Here is a 22513-nt window from a genome sequence, read left to right on the forward strand (position 1 = left end):
GGATATCGCACTAGGACTTTATTGTACAAAAAAAATCTGCTCACTAGGAAAATGACCCTTGGAAGTTGATGCCTTGTTCATTTTTTTCATTATCAGTGTAAGAAGAATTATCAAGGCTGATTGTTGGAACTCTTCCCATTTAGCACTTGCTCTTACGTTTTCTGTATACATATGAATAAGTAGACAGATAGATTGACTCTCCTGCTGAATGGAATCACCTGGCATGGTTCTTTATTGTGCCTCTTACTAATTTAAGTTTTATCTTATTTCTATATTTGGATCCCACCTGGTTAAATATTCTGTGCCATGTGATAGCCTCTTCATTCACTGTGAATTTCTGATCCGGTAAAGCCTGTGGATCCATCCCTCCTACTTTCACTCGTAAAAACGATTTGTTTGGAAAAAGTACCCAGTTTACAATATCAAATCCAGATACTAATTCACTATTCTCATCAAATGACACTCTGTCACCAGCACTGTTGTTAAAGGAGATACTTCGCAAGAAAGAGTGAAGCTGGAATGAAAAAAAGTGCAAGTCAAAAATTTTAAAAAGAGGGACTTTTGGCGAGGCAAGATAGTGAGTGCCATACCCGCACTGAACTCCTAAGGACCACCAGCACCAACCAAGCTGCTTGTGTGGTCCCCACACCACCTTCACCATCACAGCAATGAAAAGGGAGCCCAGGGAGCCCAAAATGACAAGTGAAGAGGCAGCGCAGAGCCTCAAACACCCATACCCCGACAATCTTGATCCCACCGGGACCAAGAGAGCCCCAATGAAATTCCTGGACTGGAGGCCTCCAACTTACTGCTGCTGCCATCACCAACAGCACTGCCAAGTGCGAATGGCAGGAGGGGTCCGAGAAAGTCAGGGAGGCTGTGAGGGAATGTGCAGCCTAGCCCAGGCCTGACACCAAGCCAATATCCTTGGTAACTAGCGCAAAAGAGCAGACTGGGGCCCAGTGAGGAACCACATTCTGGGGACCACACTGGGGAAAGACAAATGCAGCACAGGCCCTCCCCTGCCAGCGGAGATGTGCAGACGGGCACAAAAAACCCCCAAATATTTTATTTTAATTTTTAATTTTAATTTCATTTATGATCAATATTTTCAAAACCCTTTGAAGAAGTGTAATGGCGGTGCCCATGTAGGAGACCTGTTATATACACAAACCCCTGTTTATTTAATTAATCTCATTAAAGAATTTATATGATTACAACACAATAAAAAAACAAAGGGAAGATGCAATAGGCTATGAAATTAATGCCACTCAGTAGACTAGAATGTGGTCTAAACCTCCCTTATCAGTGAAAAGAAAAGAACTCACTATGAAACTCACTTATAGATGGTACTGAACACCACAGAAACAGGCCCTGATACACCCAGGAACCTCACAAAAATGCTGAAGAGGCTACACTTCCACAGGCATACACCTCCACATGTGGTGGGAATGCCCCCAAACCCAACTCTTCTGGACAACAGTCATACAAGAAATACTGTATGCACCTGATCATAAAACGCACCTACGTTTTAGAGGAGGAAAGGGGAAAGCCCCAGTTTTTTGAGGATCAGCTCAAAGTTGTTGAGCTTACTTTGCAAAGGAAAAAAAACCCCTGTTTTTATAGGGTTAAACTCAGTTTTGCAGCTTCTTTAGGAAAGGAAAAGGAGTTGTTTCTACAGTTTCCAGACATATAATCTAATCAGCCAATCACATGTCGCTGGGGAAACAAACAGCCTCTGTCTGCAGAACATTAAACAATGGAGGTCTGGGCAAGGGGGCGGGCCCAGAAAGGGAGCCAGGGATCGACCACACATTCGCTCCATAAGACGCACAGATATTTCCCCTTACTTTTTAGTAGGGAAAAAGTGTGTCTTATGGAGCGAAAAATACGGTAAGCAAAATGACTAAACAGGTACTAGAAGTTACCGCAGAACCGGCCCTACTGAACATCTTCCAAAATAAAAATTCCGACCACTGCACCAATGGGACCAATGGGGAGGTGTTATTGGGGTGCTATTTTTATTTTGATTAAATATATTGTGGCTTTTATGTTGATCTTTTCTGTGAACCTCCGGCTATAGGGAGGTATTTATGCCTTCCTTGTCTTCTGATGTGAATGGAGAGGACATAGTGAGATAACTGCTTCTTTTTGCAAAATTCTTCAATTTGTGCATATAATTGCCACTTGTAGAATTAATCACATCCAGCATATTTAAGCAGTAAAATATTATACTTAACAACACCAAATCATTATATGTAAAGTCAAAAAAAAAAATAACCAAAAAGAAAGAAAGATACTTGTGTGGGACTATTATAAAAAGAAAAACCAGTGCTCCACATCCATAGTAGGCTAATACTTTATTAGGCGATCATGTTTTGCAACATGTTAGTTGGCCTAATGAATATGTTGCCCTAATATGGATTATATAATATAATAATTATGTGTCTCTATAATAGGGTAGAAAAGTTTGTTTGTTCCAAATAAATAAACCAGCAGTTCTTTCCTGTTCTCTTTTAACTCTGGAATTCTATCCACCTTTTGTATTATTAATAAAAAATTACAAGGAGAAAAGAAGTCACGTGAATGGGCAAAGTATTCAAAGAACACAGGACATTGTTAGCAGATATGTGCATACAGCGTTCAAAGAAATTAACTTTGGATGAGAAACACTACCTGCCAAGGTTGTACTTTTACTGGACTCACTCTACCTCTGTTTGGCATGGCTCTGTGTTTCTGCCTGGCTGAGTACATCTTATGTAAACTATGTCCTATGGCATGAACTGCATTGTAGATGGTGTAGCTTTGGCCAGTCATACTCATCTCAAAGAGTGTCCCAGGGAGGCTCTCCAAATTCTCTTCACCACTACAGGCATTATTATTCTTTTCCATGCCATCCATAGAATCAGAATATAAGCAACTGAATGCCTTCTCCCAGAAGAGCAAAATAAACCCATCTTCATTTTTTGATTTAGGATGAAGAGTCTGCAGGAATTTTCTGAAACCCCGCACTTCATTTAACTGTATTGCAAAAGTGAAGGCACCATCAAAGACTTGCATATCCATCTCCGTCTGTGTTGTGTCTGCTGAGAAATCCCATTGGGCTGTCATGATCCATACTTTCCCTACAGCTAATGGTAGGATATCCTCCAGTGCTGCATATGCATATATTTTAAATAACAAAAAAGAGATAGTAATAGTTTCTGCATTTACAACCAACACTTGAACACTGGCATTTGATAGATAAATAGCTTCTTCCAAGATGGAATCAAAGGAAGTAAGTGTATCTGCTGCTTGAGAGGTGGCTGGAATTTTCCCCTTGAGGGCTATACAGATTCCATGGTTCAAAAGCATTGGAATCAAGGTCTGGAAAAACTTGTCTCCATTATCATCGTCCATTGTGAGGATCCCAACCCATGTCCATTGAAAATGCAGAAGAAGCTGAGCTATCCCTTCATACTGATATTCTTCATTGGGCACCATCCGGTAGAATGAAGGGAGATGGGTTTTAACATCAGTCACTGGAGCAATTACACAATAGGCAATCTAAGTTAAAAAAAAATATGTAAATTTCAGTAAAATGTTAGGAAAGTCTTTTTTTCAAGAGTTCATTGGGTGAGTGGAGGGGGGTGTGACATAAGATACTCCTGAAATGTCATGATGGAGAAAACAAATGCCTTCAAACTATATAGCAGGGACTTGCCACTGACCATCATTTCATATGATATGATATTCTTTGTCATTGTCCCATACAGAACAATGAAATTGAAAAAATCTACATCAGACATTCAAAAACCAGCAAGCCTGCTATCCCAGCTATCCCAGCTATCCCAGCTATGCCAGCCTGGTTAGCCCCCTAAAAACTCTGATACCCCATAATTAAATACAATATACTCCCATAGAGACTACCTTACACTGCGTTTAAAACCAAAATCGCATTTGAATAGAAACCAGGACCCTCTGTTATGAGGATCCCATTTCTTTGTTTGCTAGTATTTTATTGTATATTTTATTTAAATGAACAAGGAAGACTTCATTAATTAGATCATTTAGGCAGTTGCTAGGTTTCTGATTCTATCTCTGACTACCCATTCTATGCCAGAGACACTGAAATGAGGTGTCACTATTGCCAGTGGGAGATGCTCTGACCCAGCTGCAGGACATACCCTTGAGTGGTGGCAATTCCATTTGTAGTTGTTTTGGGAAGGTAGGGAGGGTTACCACTTGTGCCTTCCCATGAAGAATGGGATTAATTGTTCACTTTTCCTCTTGCATGAATAGGGGGCCAATTACACAGTTGTGTTAACTACACATTCATTGTTTCCTGACTGACACTTTCTTTCCAAAAAGAACAAAAGAGAAACTGAAAAGGCCAATAGTAGAAAGGTAAATATTATCTATAATAATAATAATAATAATAATAATAATAATAATAATAATAATAATAGTTCTTACTTATATCCCACACATCTGGCTGGGTTTCCATGTGGGAAAACTGCATAGCCAATCCAAATATTTTACCTGTGGAATCTTGTAGATGCCTAAAAGAGTAGCCATGTAAAGGGAGATTTCAGAGTCGAGTCCTCCAATGACGGCCATCAGATTCTTCTGCTTATTGCATTTGAAGTTGGGGACTACAGTTTTATGACTGCAAAGAAGTTTCAGGGTGTTCTGATGAGTCATCCTTGCATTTGTATAACTGTCATAAATGTGGAAGCCGAGGCTGACATTTGGTAGAAGTTCAGGGTTCTCGTTTATCTCCTTGACAGCAAATGCCAAGGACAAGATACGCTGGTAGCTCTTTGTCCTTGAACTGAAGAAAGAGTTAATTAAGGCAAATATATAGCTCTTCATCAACCATCAGTTTTTCAAACATTTGTTAGATTACACACACACACACACATATATATACATAAACATATATATATCTATATATATAAACATAAACATATATATAATAAATAAATAAAGATGCACAATAGTAGTGCTTAAACATTTGTTGCTCTGAACCATAGATCTTAAGATTCCAAAGGGAAAGCATTAATAAATCCAAAATCATATTAGTTGTATATAAACTGTAGAATATGCCAATATGCACGCGAGAAGGTACAAAATATTGTATTCTCAGTCAGTTTTGATTAGAAACTACAATGCTCTTATACATTTTCCAAAGATTCAACTCAACTACCCCCAAACACACACACACACACACACACACAGCATTGTTAAGCACCTATGGAAGATTTGTAATGCCACATAGGAATCCTGGCTTCGCATGAAACCAGAGTGGGGTAGAGAAACAAAGCTGAAGGCAGGTTGCACAACAGCAGTGGCCCTGGCAAGGCAGCAAGAAGGGAGAAACACTGCAAGGGGGAAAGCGGTGGTTCGAACACTGGTAGAAGTTTCAATAAAACAGGGTTGGGAGGAACTGCGAGGAAAATTGCCAAAGACATGGTTTGAGTACTATGGAATATATGGGAAGTCCACATTAGTTATCTCTCTCACACAAAGCTGCTGAGGAATGAAAGACAGAGAAGTCTGAGTGCAATGAGAAGGGAACACAGAATAACTATCTGCTGATTTTAAAAGAAAGCAGAGGTTTCAGTAGACTGAACAGGGTTCAACATGGCTGGGGAGCGGCAGTTTAAAACAATATATGAGGGCAGTGAAAAGGCAGCTTGGCAAAGTTCTGTTGTGTTAGCTTTTCAGTCTTAGCTTCTGTGTTCTACTCATATCTGCTATCTCTCCTGGCGAAAAGTGGTTGGTTTGATTTATTTATTTGTTAAAAATCCCTTGGTGTCCCCCCCTCCCACATTTTGTTTTAAAACTACCACTTTTTTCTCAGTCGCACTTCACCTCCATTTACTCAAACTTCTTTAGCTGAGAAAAGCAGCTTCTCCTCCCCTCACACACAAACCTGGTTTTGAAGACGAAGGTGAGAATCAGTGCAAAGTAGGGCTACATTACAGAAGATAGAAGTGGCTTCAGAAATGCAACTGGAAAGGGGAAATGAGAAGGGGAAACCCTGTGTGTTAACATGGAGGAGATAGCCGGGGTTTGTTGAGTAGATCAAGCAGGTGCGAAGCCTTACTTCTTGATATATGTGTACAACATAACCAGAATTCATTAAGGACATTTTTAAACCACTTTTTTCAAGGAGTAATAGTTATGACCTGGCATGAAGTACGCAGAGAAAACATACTCCTTACATAAGTTTTAGTTCTTCCAGAAACGCGTTTGTGGGATGTACCCTGAATGATAGTTCATCAGATAAGAAGCCATACTGAGTAACAATAAATCCAATCGTTAGGTCTCCTGACTGATAATATTGGTGTGGGAACTGGGGGGAATCAACCATGGTATGCATAACAGCATGTGACTCACAGTCAGTCTGAGGGAGTCGCGGAAACAAGAGAAGCAGAGGCAAAAGTAACAACCCCGTCATCTTGAGCCACATATTCATGCAGAATGCCCAGCATCAATCCAAAATAAACGTCTAGCCTGTTCAGTGGCTCTGGACCCTTTCTGAGGAAGGCAATCTCACACAGATCAGTCTGACAGCTGTCACCCTGCCTCTACACCACCCAACACCCCAGCACTGAGTATTCTATATCTACTTTCAGAGTTTGTTAATTATTGTGATCAGAGAAAATCCACATGGGATTTGGCAATATGCATGAGGACAACTAATAATTTGTGATAATCAGAGTTTCCAAAGATGTCTCCTCAGTGTATTGCATTGTGCAAAACATTGCTTGTGGCTGATGAGTAGAATAAAGTATTCTTATTTTTAATCTAACTTAATAGATAAGGGTATCTGATTGTTATGACAGCTGGATTACTCTGAGTTTCTGGATTACTCTGCATTCTAGGGCAATATTCCGCTCTATTTCAAGGACTGTTATGGCAATTTTATGATAGCATAACCCAACTTTGAGGTCATTTGAGTGGATGAATTATTAGCTAAAGAGCAAAGAACATAAGAATAGCCTGCTGGATAGCAGGCACATGTAATCAACGGCACATGTAATCCAGCATCCTGTTCTGACAATGGCCAACCACATGCCTGGAAGAAACTAGCAAGTAGGATTCAGTTGGAAGTGCACTCTCCCTTTCTGTAGCTTCCAGCAACCATTTTTTTACTTCTGTTTATTTGGTGAACTCTCAATTTATTCCTACTATTTGCTTGCTGTAATTTAAGCAATTTGTAATCCACAAGAGGACCTCTCTTCTTATTCCTTGAAGTGTCCTTGACTTCTTTACAAAACAGTTAATTCATAGAACTGCCCATATTCATAAGATAATATAAAATAAGCCTGCTGGGTCAGGCCAATGGCCCTTCTAGTCCAGCGTCCTGTTCCCACCGTGGCCTACCAGATGCCTGAAGGAAACTCACAAGTGGGACTCAAGCACAAGAGCAGGCCCCAGCCCAGCCCACACCCTGCATGGTTTCAAGCAACAGGAGGCAGTGATAGCCAGTAACTTGAATGGCTCTAAAAGTGGATTAAACAACTTCATGGAGAATTAGGTGATCAAAATGGCCACTCGTCATGTCTATACACAGCCTCCAAGGTTGGAGGCAGTAAGGCTTCTCCAAACCAATTGCTGAAAAATGCAGGATGGGTGAAAGCTCTGGATAAGAGGAGACTGAGAGGAGATATGATAGCCATCCTTCAATATCTAAAGAGCTGTCACACAGAAGTTGGAACAAGCTTGTTTTCTCCTACTCTGGAGGGTAGGACAAAAATCAATGGCTTCAAGTTAAAAGAAAGGAGATTGCAACTAAGCATTACGAAGAACTTTCTGATGGTAAGAAATGTTTGACAGTGGGACAGACAGTGGTAACTGTGAATGTGCTGCTCAAGAAAGCCACATTGAACCCAAATTTCTGTAAAATCTATCAGCCAGTCACTAATACACTATTCCTAGTTGTGATGCATTCCAATGCCCCCTAAGCTTGGTGCCTGGTGTGGTGGATCCAGTAGTACTAACCTAAATCCACCTCTGAAGTCACACTCCAATAGCAATGGATCTCTTAGAACAGCAAAATCAGAGATACAGCTGAAATTACTATTAAAGAACATTTTTAAATCAATCACTATAAAGAAATAAATGTCATTTAAAACGTGGCCCATATAATTGAATGGATATGAGCATTATGCAGTATAGAAAGAAATAGAAAGAAATGAACTCGAAGAGAAGATACAAAAAATAATAATACAGCTGGATTGGAAAGCATGGAAAGACTGAGAGAAGGGAGAAAAAAGTAAGTGATAAATTACCTGAAATAATAGGATAGCTCAGTCAGGTAGAGCATGAGACTTTATCTCAGGGTCATGGGTTTGAGCCTCATGTTGGGCAAAAGATTCCTACATTGCAGGAGTTCCACGTGGCCCCTTCCAGCTCTAAAATACTATGATTCTTTGATGTGAGAAAGTGACATGTGGAATATAGAATCAGCATGATGAGGAGAAACAAAAAACAACAACATGCCAAACAAGAAATAGTGCTTAAGCATGTTTTGTTACAAAGTTTAGATCTTAACAGCTGAGTAGCAAAGCATTCATAAGTCCAAAGTTTGATCAGTGATATTTAAGCTGAATAGCCAGCAAGTATAAGGTCAATTGTTTTTGATGGTAGGAAGCTGTTTTTATGAGAACCTACTAGGCTTTTATACAGTTTCCTCAGATTATAGCATTATATCATACTGTTCTACATGGCTTCCTAAGAATTAAATTTGTACATGTTACTCGGAGGTAATTATGAATTATATCTTAAGGGCATGTTTCTCATAGATGTAAAAAGAAAGTTAGCATGAAGGTGTCAGAGAAGGTAAAAGAACTAGGGAAGTACAGAATGTTGGCGGTTTTGATTTCAGCAATGCTGTTTTTCTTGTGTTTTCCCTCTGAAGTTAGCTTATTGGGGTTTCTTATTAAACTGGTTGTGAAAAAGCTATCACCCCTTTAAGTAGCTGTTAGCTCTGTATGTAGGCAGAACATCCCATTGATAAGCTTAAAAGAGATTAGGGTTGATAGCGTGTGGGTCTTCTGCAATGCAATTGCCATGTCTAAATAAACATAGCCTTGGATAGACCTTTACTCTATTCAGAGGATGAAAACTTGTGTTTCTTCCACCAAAGCAGTATGTGCATCTGAAAATCTACATCAAGGAGTTTATACTAAAGAGAACCTGACCCTCAGATAAAAATATATCATACCCTTTCATTCAATGGGGAAAGGAACAATATGGTGGCAATAAAATTAAATCACAGGTGGAAAGATAGAATTGTAACAATAACGTTAATTTAATTCAGAATTTTTATTGCAACTTGAGATTATAACATACATGAAGAAACATAAAACGTAAGCATGCCTGTAAATCAACTCCCCCCCCATATTTCTTCTAAACACAAATACAACTTAGCATCACTGTTAATGCCCCCAACAGGATGCGGGTGGCGTTGTGCCGATCGTATGGTCGGCGGTTCAAATCCCCACGGCAGGGTGAGCTCCCATCATTCGGTCCCAGTTCCTGCCCACCCAGCAGTTCGAAAGCACCCCTAAGTGCAAGTAGATAAATAGGTACCGTTTTATAGCGGGAAGGTAAACGGTGTGTGATGGCCTGGGAATCCGATTCAGAGGCTGAACCGGAGGAATCCCAGCCTGCACAGTAGTCCCCGCCTCCAGGGCTGGCTGAACTGGGGCAGGGCCTTGATTCTGAAGCCCCTGCACCTGTGCCGGATCCTCAGGAGCAGGCACCAGGTGAATCCACTCTGGCTCCGGAGGTGGTTGAGGACACAGTGCCTACAGGTGCGCCTCTCCCAGCCCTGTCAGGGGAAGGTGAGTGTCTCCCTGGGTCCAGTAACCCTACGGCCTCTCCTGAGCTGCAGAGGCTCAGGGCAGAGTGGCGGAGGGAACTGGTTTCTCCCAGGAGGAGTGCTCACCTTAAGGCCAGGAGAGGTGGTTCTTCTGGGGGCCGGGACTGCCCCTGGCCTCAGAGAAGATAAAGGCCAGTCAGCCCAGTCCCAGGTTGCGGGAGCAACATCGTTGAAGAGCTGTTTCGGCCAGCATCCAGTCCTGTTCTCCTAGAGTTCCTGTCCTTGCCTGGCTCCTCGCTGTGGACCCTGCTTTGCCCGTGGAGGACTGTCTGCCGACCCTAGACTCAGGTCCTGGACCTCGCCCCACGGAAACCTCCCCCCCGGGACCAGCACACGGTGTTTCCGTGCGCTGCACTGGTGCTGGCTCGCCAGAGCAGCTTCGTCACGCTGGCCACGGGACCCGGAAGTGTCTTCGGGCAGCTCTGGCTCTTGGCCTCTTAAGCGAGATGAGCACGCAACCCCAGAGTCGGTCACGACTGGCCTGTACGGGCAGGGGTACCTTTACCTTTACCTTTAATGCCCCCAACAACAGTTCTTACTTTATGTTTATGAAACTAGCACTGTGATATACCTAGTACTGGTTTTTTTTTAAATGGGAGGAAATGACTTGTTGCTGTATTATATTAACATATTGTCCAGTAAACTTCTCATGACCATAAATAATTGATATTGCTCTTATCGGCCTTTTAATGCTTCATCACTTTTCTACCTCCTGCTGTATAGCCTAGAGGAGAACTTCTTCAAAAATGACCACTCCCCGCATAAAAACGGGGGCGCGCCCTTTGCGTGGACGCGCGCAGCCGCTGGATCTGGAGCGGCTCCATCAGCATAGGCTTGGCGTCGCCTCCTCTCAGGTGGGACACCTGAAGGTCTCTGCCTACCTCAGTCAGTTGTCCAATCCTGCCTGGGGGAAGCGTTGCTAAGGAGAACAGGCCAGGTAGGGGAGGGACTTATCTGCCCACACAATAGAGGGAGGATCTTACCTGGGAATAATTACTTGGCTCCAGAGCTTCTTCGGGAAGGACGTCGCTGGACTTCCTTGCTCCAAAGGTAGGCCTGGGGCCTTTGGCCTCCCCCCCGTCACAGGGCTCCCAAAGGATAGTGGGGGGCATAATAGATCCCAGAATACCCCTTTTAAAAGGGGGCCCCCTTTCCCTGGCGGGCCTGGCTGCCCCGGGATGTTGGGTGTTGGCATGGGGGCCCTCTTGCTGCCCGCCCGTGCCTGTGGGGGCGTGGGGGCCGTGTGGGGGGGAGCGAGGCTGCATGTGGCCTAACCCCTTCCCCCGCCAGGCCGCCCCAGGGTGCGCGGGTGGTGTCAGGGGGGGTTCCCAGGTCACTCCCCAAGGCCTCGTAGAACTTCTTCAAAAATGCTGACTTAGTATTTTGCACAAATTACAGACAATCGTTTGCAACAGACAATGGCTAATGAATAGAGTCAGATTCATAACCAAGGGCAATTAACCACTATTTTAAACTGTAATTCACAGTTTGTACACAACAAGATGCGTAAATCTGTTACATTTTTATCCTGATATTTTTTACAAAAGCACTCAATGGAGAAGACTTGAAAAGTTGAAGACGTTAGTACATATATTTGGTTTGAAAAAAATGGCTCAATTTAATATCTTTGTATGCATAAATATCCAAACAATTAATTTCCTAGATATTCCTCCTTATTAGCTGGTCCTTTGTGTTCAAGGAAGGCCTCAAGATAATTATGTAGCATTTGGGGGCAAAGATGCAACCTAGTAACCCAGCACTAGAGGACAAAATGGAGAAGATCTCCACAGCCACCATGTATTTTCCTTTTGTGCTTAAATAAGAAGGAACAAAAGACAACCAAACACTGCAAAAGACCAACATGCTGAAAGTGATGAACTTGGCTTCATTGAAACTATTTGGCAACTTCCTGGCCTGAAAAGCCACAATGAAGCTGACAGTGGCCAGAAATCCTAAGTACCCCAGAACACAATAAAACAAAGTCACAGACCCTTCATTGCATTCCAGAATGATTTCTTCAGTCAGAGAATGCATATCAAAATGTGGAAATGGAGGAGCAGTACATAACCAAACAGCACATATAATGGCTTGAATAGTGGAGCAGCCAAGAAGGACAGAACTGGCCAATCTTTTCCCCACCCATTTTCTCATCCTGGATCCTGGCTTGGTGGCCATGAAAGCCAAAACCACAGTAATGGTTTTTGCTAAAATGCAGGAGACAGCCACTGAGAATATGATGCCAAATGCTGTTTGTCTTAAATAGCAGGTCACTATGTTAGGTCGGCCAATGAATAGCAAGGAGCACAGGAAGCAAAGCAGTAGAGAGATGAGAAGAGAGTAGGTGATCTCCCGATTGTTGGCTTTGACGATTGGGGTGTCCTTGTTCTTAATGAAAATCCCGAGCACTGCAGCTGTGATTAGAGAAGAAAACAAAATAAAGAAGGCTAAAGTGGTCCCCAAGAGCTCCGTGAAAGTGAGAAAGTTAAGGATCTTAGGAAGGCAGTTATCTTTGTTCTGGTTTGAGAATTGACCTTCTGGACATTGGAAACAGTTGTCCATATCTGAAAATGGGACAAAGTTTGTATCAATCGCTCAATAATCAAAGATGACAAACTCAGCATAGAACTCTCTGATTAAATAAGAGTAAATGGGAATACTTTCTCAAAGTTTCTTCCTCTACACTTGTGCCATTGCTCTTTTGGTCTCAGAACATCTAGCTGGGATTAAGCAAGCTAGATCATTTCAGCATTCATCTTTCACACACACACACACACACACACACACACACACACACACACACACACTCTATCAGAGTAGGCATTTCTTTTTGTATTTTCACTTATATAAAAATATTTTGATATTTCTTAGGTAAAACAATAACAAGACTGCAACCATACATGTGGGAGGTGTAACCATTGAGAAATCAAAAACACATGCATAATTCGACTTGAAATAAGAGATGGAAATCCCTTCTAGAAAAGCATGGCAATGGTGATGAAATCTTGCAGTATACCAAACACATTATCTGGACTTGATAGAAAATGTTACAGATCTATGTCAGAACTAGACAACTGCCATCCCCGTTCTGATTTAGGGAACTAGATTGACAGCAGAAAAAGGGGATTCAATGTGCAATCCATCATTTAAGTCACTATGTCTTCTACCATTCTGGTCTGAAATCTTTCCATCCGGACATGGAGTGCAATCATAACAACAAAATGGCTCCCCCTCCTTCTTTTTTCTGCTGTAGCCTGGATGACAGTGATCATTACATCTGGCAAGTGGCAGCACCTATCCATTAAAAATGAAGAGAAATAAATTGAAGTACCTTTACAAACACACACACACACACACACACACAAATGCTGCTGTTGAGAACATTGGGTCCCATGGTAATGCAGGACCAGTGAAAAGAACAGAGCAAGGATACAGGACACTAGAAACAACCAGCATACATTGTTGATATCAAATTCTGTTCCTAATTATATTTGGTTGTGTCTAAGAAAACTCCTAACATAGAACTAAGAATGGCCAGGATATCGCACCAGGACTTTATTATACAAAAAAATCTGCTCACTAGGAAAATGACCCTTGGAAGTTGATGCCTTGTTCATTTTTTTTCATTTTGTCAAGATAATACAGTAGGGCAGCAGTTTTACATTTACCTTCTCTTGCACTGACTTACATTTATTTATTACAATGTTTTAAAATTTGGATTGGCCTTTATACTTTTTAAATAATGAGGTGTTAATATATATGGGAAATATATAACTGAATTAATAAGAGAGAAAATAATCATTTAGTCAACCACTCTGCTATATGATTTAGTCCCCCATATATGTTACTGAGAATAATATCTTCTTATCAGTGTAAGAAGAATTATCAAGGCTCATTGTTGGAACGCTTCCCATTTAGCACTTGCTCTTACGTTTTCTGTATACATATGAATAAGTAGACAGATAGATTGACTCTTCTACTGAATGAAATCACCTGGCATGGTTCTTATTGTGCCTCTTACTAATTTAAGTTTTATCTTATTTCTATATTTGGATCCCACCTGGTTAAATATTCTGTGCCATGTGATAGCCTCTTCATTCACTGTGAATTTCTGATCCGGTAAAGCCTGTGGATCCATCCCTCCTACTTTCACTCGTAAAAACGATTTGTTTGGGAAAAGTACCCAGTTTACAATATCAAATCCAGATACTAATTCACCATTCTCATCAAATGACACTCTGTCACCAGCACTGTTGTTAAAGGAGATACTTCGCAAGAACGAGTGAAGCTGGAATGAAAAAAAGTGCAAGCCAAAAATGAGGGACTTTTGGTGAGGCAAAATAGTGAGTGCCATAGCCGCACTGAACTCCTAGGGACCACCAGCACCAACCAAGCTGCTTGTCTGGTCCCCACACCACCTTCACCATCACAGCAATGAAAAGGGAGCCCGGGGAGCCCAAAATGACAAGTGAAGAGGCAGCGCAGAGCCTCATACACCCATACCCTGACAATCTTGATCCCACCGGGACCAAGAGAGCCCCAATGAAATTCCTGGACTGGAGGCCTCCAACTTACTGCTGCTGCCATCACCACAACCACCACTGCCAAGTGAGAATGGCAGGAGGGGACCGAGAAAGTCAGGGAGGCTGTGAGGGAATGTGCAGCCTAGCCCAGGCCTGACACCAAGCCAATACCCTTGGTAACTGGCGCAAAAGAGCAGACTGGGGCCCAGTGAGGAACCACATTCTGGGGACCACACTGGGGAAAGACAAATGCGGCACAGGCCCTCCCCTGTCAGCGGAGATGTGCAGACAGGCACCCCCCCACACACATATTTTATATTAATTTTTAATTTTCAGTTCATTTATTATCAATATTTTCAAAACCCTTTGTAGAAGTGTAATGGCGGTGCCCACGTAGCAGACCTGAACCATTGGAGGCATTTCCTGGAACTGCCATCTCAGCTCCGATCTAGGGACCCAACACCAAGCCCCGGGGGCTCCACAACAGAATTAATACTGCCTCTTTTTCTTGTTCTCTTTCCCCCCCTTCCCTGCTTTCTTTTTTTCTTTTTTAGTTATATACACAAGCCCCCTTTTATTTAATTAATCTCATTAAATAATTTATATGATTACAACACAATAAAAAGTAATGGGAAGATGGCATAGGCTATGAAATTAATGCCACCCAGTGGTCTAGAATGTGGTCTAAACCTCCCTTGAAATCCATATCAGTGAAAAGAAAAGAACTCACTATGAAACTCACTTACAGATGGTACCGAACACCACAGAAACTGGCCCTGATACACCCAGGAACCTCACAAAAACCTGGAGAGGCTACACTTCCACAGGCATATACCTCCACATATGGTGGGAATGCCCCCAAACCCAACTCTTCTGGACAACAGTCATACAAGAAATACTGTATTTTTCGCTCCATAAGATGCACCTGAACATAACACGCACCTAGTTTTTAGAGGAGGAAAGGGGGAAAGCCCATTTTTTTGAGGATCAGCTGAAAGTTGTTGAGCTTACTTTGCAAAGGGGAAAAAATCCTGTTTTTATAGGGTTAAACTCACAGTTCTGCAGTTTCTTTAGGAAAGGAAAGGGAGTTGTTTCTACAGTTTCCAGACATATAATCTAATCAGCCGATCACATGTCGCTGGGGAAACAAACAGCCTCCGTCTGCAGAACATTCAACAATGGAGGCCTGGGCAAGGGGGCGGGCCCAGAAAGGAAGCCAGGGATCGACCACACATTCACTCCATAAGACGCACAGATATTTCCCCTTACTTTTTAGGAGGGAAAAAGTGTGTCTTATGGAGTGAAAAATACGGTAAGCAAAATGACTAAACAGGTACTAGAAGTTACCCCAGAACCGGCCCTACTGAACATCTTCCAAAATAACAATTCCCACCAGTGCACCAATGGGACCAATGGGGAGGTGTTATTGGGGTGCTATTTTTATTTTGATTAAATATATTGTGGGTTTTATGTTGATCTTTTCTGTGAACCTCCGGCTATAGCTCCCAGTATTTATGCCTTCCTTGTCTTCGGATGTGAATGCAAAGGACATAGTGAGATAACTGCTTCTTTTTTCAAAACTCAATTTGTGCGTAAAATTGCCACTTGTAAAATTAATCACATCCAGCATATTTAAGCAGTAAAATATTATACTTAACAACATCAAATCCTTATATGTAAAGTCATAAAAAAAAAGAAAGATACTTGTGTGGGACTATTATAAAAAGAAAAACCAGTGCTCCACATCCATAGTAGGCTAATACTTTATTAGGCGATCATGTTTTGCAACATTTTAGTTGACCTAATGAATATGTTGCCCTAATATGGATTATATAATATAATAATTATGTGTCTCCATAATAGGGTAGAAAAGTTTGTTTGTTCCAAATAAATAAACCAGCAGTTTTTTCCTGTTCTCTTTTAACTCTGGAATTCTATCCACCTTTTGTATTATTAATAAAAAAATACAAGGAGAAAAGAAGTCACGTGAGTGGGCAAAGTATTCAAGGAACACAGGACATTGATAGCAGATATGTGCATACAGCTTTCAAAGAAATTAACTTTGGATGAGAAACACTACCTGCCAAGGTTGTACTTTTACTGGACTCACTCTACCTCTGTTTGGCATGGCTCTGTGTTTCCGCCTGGCTGAGTACATCTTATGTAAACTATGTCCTATGGCATGAACTGCATTGTAGATGGTGTAGCTTTGGCCAGTCATACTCATCTCAAAGAGTGTCCCAGGGAGGCTCTCCAAATTCTCTTCACCACTACAGGCATTATTATTATTTTGCATGCCATCCATAGAATCAGAATATAAGCAACTGAATGCCTTCTCCCAGAAGAGCAAAATAAACCCATCTTCATTTTTTGATTTAGGACGGACAGTTTGCAGGAATTTTCTGAACCCCCTCACTTCATTTAAGTGTATTGCAAAAGTGAAGGCACCATCAAAGACTTGCATATCCATATCCATCTCCATCTGTATTGTGTCTGCTGAGAAATCCCATTGGGCTGTCATGATCCACACTTTCCCCATAGCTAATGGTAGAATATCCTCCAGTGCTGCATATGCATATATTTTAAATAACAAAAAAGAGATAGTAATAGTTTCTGCATTTACAACCAACACTTGAACACTGGCATTCGATAGATAAATAGCTTCGTCCAAGATGGAATCAAAGGAAGTAAGTGTATCTGCTGCTTGAGAGGTGGCTGGAATTTTCCCCTTGAGGGCTATACAGATTCCATGTTTCAAAAGCATTGGAATCAAGGTCTGGAAAAACTTGTCTCCATTATCATCGTCCATTGTGAGGATCCCAACCCACGTCCATTGAAAATGCAGAAGAAGCTGAGCTATCCCTTCATACTGATATTCTTCATTGGGCACCATCCGGTAGAATGAAGGGAGATGGGTTTTAACATCAGTCACTGGAGCAATTACACAATAGGCAATCTAAGTAAAAAGACATGCAAATTTCAGTAAAATGTTAGGAAAGTCTTTTTTTCAAGAGTTCATTGGGTGAGTGGGGGGTGACATAAGATACTCCTGAAAAGTCATAATGGAGAAAACAAATGTCTTCAAACTATATAGTCAAATGACCATTATTTGATACAATACGATAAGCTTTATTGTCATTGTCCCATACAGAACAATGATATTGAAAAAATCTACACCAGACATTCAAAAACCAACAAGCCTGCTATCCCAGATATCCCAGCTATCCCAGCTATTACCAAGTTGTAATTTACTGCTTGTACCATTTGCGTCTCGAGGCCCCAAGACCCACATCCAAAATAAATACACACGGACAGTTATATTAGTTTAAGTTCATGGGCAAAGTTTTGGCCACAACTTTATTGAAATACAATCACGTGAGTGGTATTGGCTTAGGCATTGACTCCCCACTATAACTGATTCCACCTCTCAGGGTGATCATCCAATGGGGTAAACCAAATGAAGGAGCTATGTCGATGAGGACCAACCTAAGCTCACCCAGAGGTTTCTGTGGTCCGGGCATGGCCCTAGCCCCTCAAACGGACTTTGGACGAGATCGAGGATGCCCAGATTCCTTTAACAGAATACACAGTTGTGGTTTGAGGACCCGAGCCCCGCAATGTGAAATGAATACACAAGGACACGTGATATAAGGTTAATGGGCAAGAAAAGGCCACAACTTTATTGATTACAGCAGTGAAAAGGTATTGGCTTAGGCATTGGATGTCTAAAACAAGGGGGTTTATTCACCAGTAGGTGGAGCCTGTTGATGCTAATCCATCTATAGGCTCTCCCCTGATGTCACCGAGGGTCGTGACATGGCCTCCCGCCAAGCAGGCATCGGACAGAGTACACGACCGCCAGATTCCTTTAACGGAATACCCAAAACTTGAAGGCATAGGCGATGGCCACACCTAGTCCTTCGACACACCACAACACATTAATCCAATTCCTAACCTACCCACCAATACCACAAAAGTTGTGGTGATTGCTACGAGGTAGGCGAAAAAACCAAAAAGCCTAATGCCAAATGGAAAAATTCCTACCAGCCCCCCCGGACAACCAGGGCGACCAACCTAAGGTCCATAGCAAGGCCAATGAACTAAAACCCTGAGCTCAAAGGGAGTGGAGGATGGGTGACTCGCAACGAGGCGACGGTGAAGAATGAGGCCGAGGGGAGGCTGGCATCGCAGCAAAAGGCTGCTGAACATGCCCCCCCCAGGCACCTGGTTCGGTGCCTGCCGAGGGGCGTGGGCACCAGCCAGGTGAGACGAGGAGGCAGGGAGCTAACGCCCCCTGCTAGGGGCGGAGCTCGGGCTCCCGTCCACAACCACTCCCCTCTCTTCTAGGGAGGAGAGTCCTTCCTGTAGGGGCAGGTGATGGCCGCACCTCCCCTCCCCACAATCCAACTGAGCCAATGCCTAACCGCCACCTTACAAGTTGTGACAATTTGCCAAGGGGTAGGTGAAAACCAAATGGCTAAAGCCAATCTGCCAAATGGAAAAATTCCTACCCAGCCCCTGTTCCAAAACAGGTGACCCAAACCAAAGTAAGGCCAAGCAACTGTACCTAAACTACGGAGGGTGGGCGGGTGTTCAACAGTGCGAAGCAAATACCTCTCCTTGCGTCACACTTCCATTTTTAAATCCCCTGGGATCACGTCACTCACTGGCTATTAGCTAAAATTGCCTGGTGTGATCCCAGGGGGATGGCCAAGACCTCTTATTCCCCCCCCCCATTTGAACCCTATCAGGTGAGCTCTTGGGTCCCACGTGCAACCAGGACCCTCTGTTATGAGGATCCCATTTCTTTGTTTACTAGTATTTTATTGTATATTTTATTTAAATGAACAAGGAAGACTTCATTAATTAGATCATTTAGTCAGTTGCTAGGTTTCTTATTCTATCTTTGACTACCCATTCTATGCCAGAGACACTGGAATGAGGTGTCACTATTGCCAGAGGGAGATGCTCTGGCCCAGCTGCAAGACATACCCTTGATTGGTGGCAATTCCATTTGTAGTTGTTTTGGAGAGGGAGGGAGGGTTACCCTTGTGCCTTCCCATGAAGAATGGGATTAATTGTTCACTTTTCCTCTTGCATGAATAGGGGGCCAATTACACAGTTGTGTTAAATACAAATTCATTGTTTGCAGACTGACACTTTCTTTCCAAAAAGAACAAAAGAAAAACTGAAAAGGCCAACAGTAGAAAGGTAAATATTATCTAATAATAATAATAATAATAATAATAATAATAATAATAGGTATTATTTATATCCCATCCCACCCATCTGGTTTGGTTTCCATGTGGGAAAGTTGAATAGCCAATCCAAATATTTTACCTGTGGAATCTTGTAGATGCCTAAAAGAGTAGCCATGTAAAGGGAGATTTCAGAGTCGAGTCCTCCAATGACGGCCATCAGATTCTTCTGCTTATTGCATTTGAAGTTGGGGACTACAGTTTTATGACTGGAAAGAAGTTTCAGGGTGTTCTGATGAGTCATCCTTGCATTTGTATAGCTATCATAAATGTGGAAGCCGAGGCTGACATTTGGTAGAAGTTCAGGGTTCTCATTTATCTCCTTGACAGCAAATGCCAAGGACAAGATACGCTGGTAGCTCTTTGTCCTTGAACTGAAGAAAGAGTTAATTAAGGCAGATATATAGCTCTTCATCAACCATCAGTTGTTAAATTACTTCTAATTGGAAGGAATATTAGGAAAGAATCTTGCCTGCTTTGTAAGTTAGGATTTAATAACAAATTTACTAACAGCAGCTAGCACGGTAGTTGGAAAACTACCAGATGTTGGAAAACTTTGCAATCAATAAAGATTGATCACTGGTATAATATCTATGGCTCCATTTCCTCTTTTTATTAATTGAAATAGACTCGGAGTTGAGAGTGGATTTCATGCTCTTTATTCAGCTCATAGTGGTGAGGAGGAATGGAAGTCCCCCCACAATATCTGCTTTATATACATTGTTTACACAATGGGCTGCACGTGATTGGCTAATTCCAGGATTCTCCTGTAGGCCAATCAGGTTGTGGATTCACTTCCACCTGGAGCTGGATTGGGTAGCTCCTGTGGACCAATCATACTGCTGCATTTTTCTAGGACTAATCAGACTGCTGCATTCTGAATCCTATTGTTCTAGGACCAATCAGACTGCTGCATTTTCGATCCTATTGTTCTAGGACCATTCAGTCTGCTGCATTTTAGATCCTATACAACTCAGTACATAACATTAATAAATGTTTATTAATATGCATATTATTTTTCTAACAACTCCCCCCCCCTTCTTGTCAGGTAACACATTATGCATGTTTGTTTCTTTAATGTATTATACTTCAGTTTTATTTGTTATGTTGCATTGGTTTTAAATGATTTGTAATGATTTGTTGGGTCTCTGGACCGTAATAAAGATTGATTGATTGATTGATTGATACACACACACACACACACACACACACACACACTTTATATGACTTTGAAGTAGTGGAGGAAAAATAAATAAATAAATAAATATCATGACTTAAGATGCACAATAATAGTGCTTAAACATTTGTTGCTCTGAACCATAGATCTTAAGATTCCAAAGGGAAAGCATTAACAAATCCAAAATCATATTAGTTGTATATAAACTGAAGAATATGCCAATATGCATGCGAGAAGGTACACAATATTGTATTCTCAGTCAGTTTTGATCCAAAACTACAATGCTCTTATCATTTTCTAAGGATTAAATTCAACTGCCCCCAAACACACACACACATGCCATTGTTCAGCCCCTATGGAAGATTTGTAATGCCACATAGGAATCCTGGCTTCGCATGAAACCAGAGTGGGGTAGAGAAACAAAGCTGAAGGCAGGTTGCACAACAGCAGTGGCCCTGGCAAGGCAGCAAGAAGGGAGAGACACTGCAAGGGGGAAAGTGGTGGTTTAAACACTGGTAGAAGTTTCAATAAAGCAGGGTTGGGAGGAACTGCGAGGGAAATTGCCAAAGACATGGTTTGAGTACTGTGGAATATATGGGAAGTCCACATTAGTTATCTCTCACACACAAAGCTGCTGAGGAATGAAAGACAGAGAAGTCTGAGTGCAATGAGAAGGGAACACAGAATAACCATCTGGTGATTTTAAAAGAAAGCAGAGGTTTCAGTAGACTGAACAGTTCAACATGGGGGGGGGGGGGAGCGGCAGTTTAAAACAATATATGAGGGCAGTGAAAAGGCAGCTTGGCAAAGTTCTGTTGTGTTAGCTTTTCAGTCTTAGTTTCTGTGTTCTACTCATATTTGCTATTTCTCCTGGTGAAAACTGGTTGGTTTGATTTATTTATTTGTTAAAAATCCCTTGGTGTCCCCCCCTCCCACATTTTGTTTTAAAACTACCACTTTTTTCTCAGTCGCACTTCACCTCCATTTACTCAAACTTCTTTAGCAGAGAAAAGCAGCTTCTCCTCCCCTCACACACAAACCTGGTTTTGAAGACGAAGGTGAGAATCAGTGCAAAGTAGGGCTACATTACAGAAGATAGAAGTGGCTTCAGAAATGCAACTGGAAAGGGGAAATGAGAAGGGGAAACCCTGTGTGTTAACATGGAGGAGATAGCCGGGGTTTGTTGAGTAGATCAAGCAGGTGCAAGGCCTTACTTCTTGATATATGTGTATAACATACCCAGAATTCATTAAGGACATTTTTAAACCACTGTTTTCAAGGAGTAATAGTTATGACCTGGCATGAAGTACGCAGAGAAAACATACTCCTTACATAAGTTTTAGTTCTTCCAGAAACGCGTTTGTGGGATGTACCCTGAATGATAGTTCATCAGATAAGTAGCCATACTGAGTAACAATAAATCCAATCGTTAGGTCCCCTGACTGATAATATTGGTGTGGGAACTGGGGGGAATCAACCATGGTATGCATAACAGCATGTGACTCACAGTCAGTCTGAGGGAGTTGCGGAAACAAGAGAAGCAGAGGCAAAAGAAACAACCCCGTCATCTTGAGCCACATATTCATGCAGAATGCCCAGCATCAATCCAAAATAAACGTCTAGCCTGTTCAGTGGCTCTGGACCCTTTCTGAGGAAGGCAATCTCACACAGATCAGTCTGA

General features: G+C 41.9%; 3 protein-coding genes across 3 annotated transcripts; all 3 read right to left on the reverse strand.

The window, feature by feature from the left end:
- Positions 1–3046: 3046 nt before the first annotated feature.
- LOC309517450 (vomeronasal type-2 receptor 26-like) lies at positions 3047–8317 on the reverse strand (the record flags this gene model as incomplete). The annotated part of the gene is made up of 4 exons (XM_082196683.1): positions 3047–3155; positions 3221–3546; positions 4522–4813; positions 8283–8317. The coding sequence occupies 4 exons, from the start codon at positions 8315–8317 to the stop codon at positions 3047–3049; spliced, it is 762 nt and encodes a 253-aa protein (XP_082052809.1).
- Positions 8318–11240: 2923 nt separating this feature from the next.
- LOC309517451 (vomeronasal type-2 receptor 26-like) lies at positions 11241–12436 on the reverse strand (the record flags this gene model as incomplete). Its single annotated transcript, XM_082196684.1, has 1 exon — positions 11241–12436. The coding sequence occupies one exon, from the start codon at positions 12434–12436 to the stop codon at positions 11537–11539; it is 900 nt and encodes a 299-aa protein (XP_082052810.1). The 3' UTR covers positions 11241–11536.
- Positions 12437–12967: 531 nt separating this feature from the next.
- Positions 12968–22313, reverse strand: LOC309517452 (vomeronasal type-2 receptor 26-like; the record flags this gene model as incomplete). Its single annotated transcript, XM_082196685.1, has 4 exons — positions 12968–13168; positions 16478–17353; positions 19738–20029; positions 22165–22313. The coding sequence occupies 4 exons, from the start codon at positions 22311–22313 to the stop codon at positions 12968–12970; spliced, it is 1518 nt and encodes a 505-aa protein (XP_082052811.1).
- Positions 22314–22513: the final 200 nt, after the last annotated feature.

Source organism: Podarcis vaucheri, assembly GCF_965113315.1.
Source record: "Podarcis vaucheri genome assembly, chromosome: 13".
NCBI classification, from domain to species: Eukaryota; Metazoa; Chordata; class Lepidosauria; order Squamata; family Lacertidae; genus Podarcis; species Podarcis vaucheri.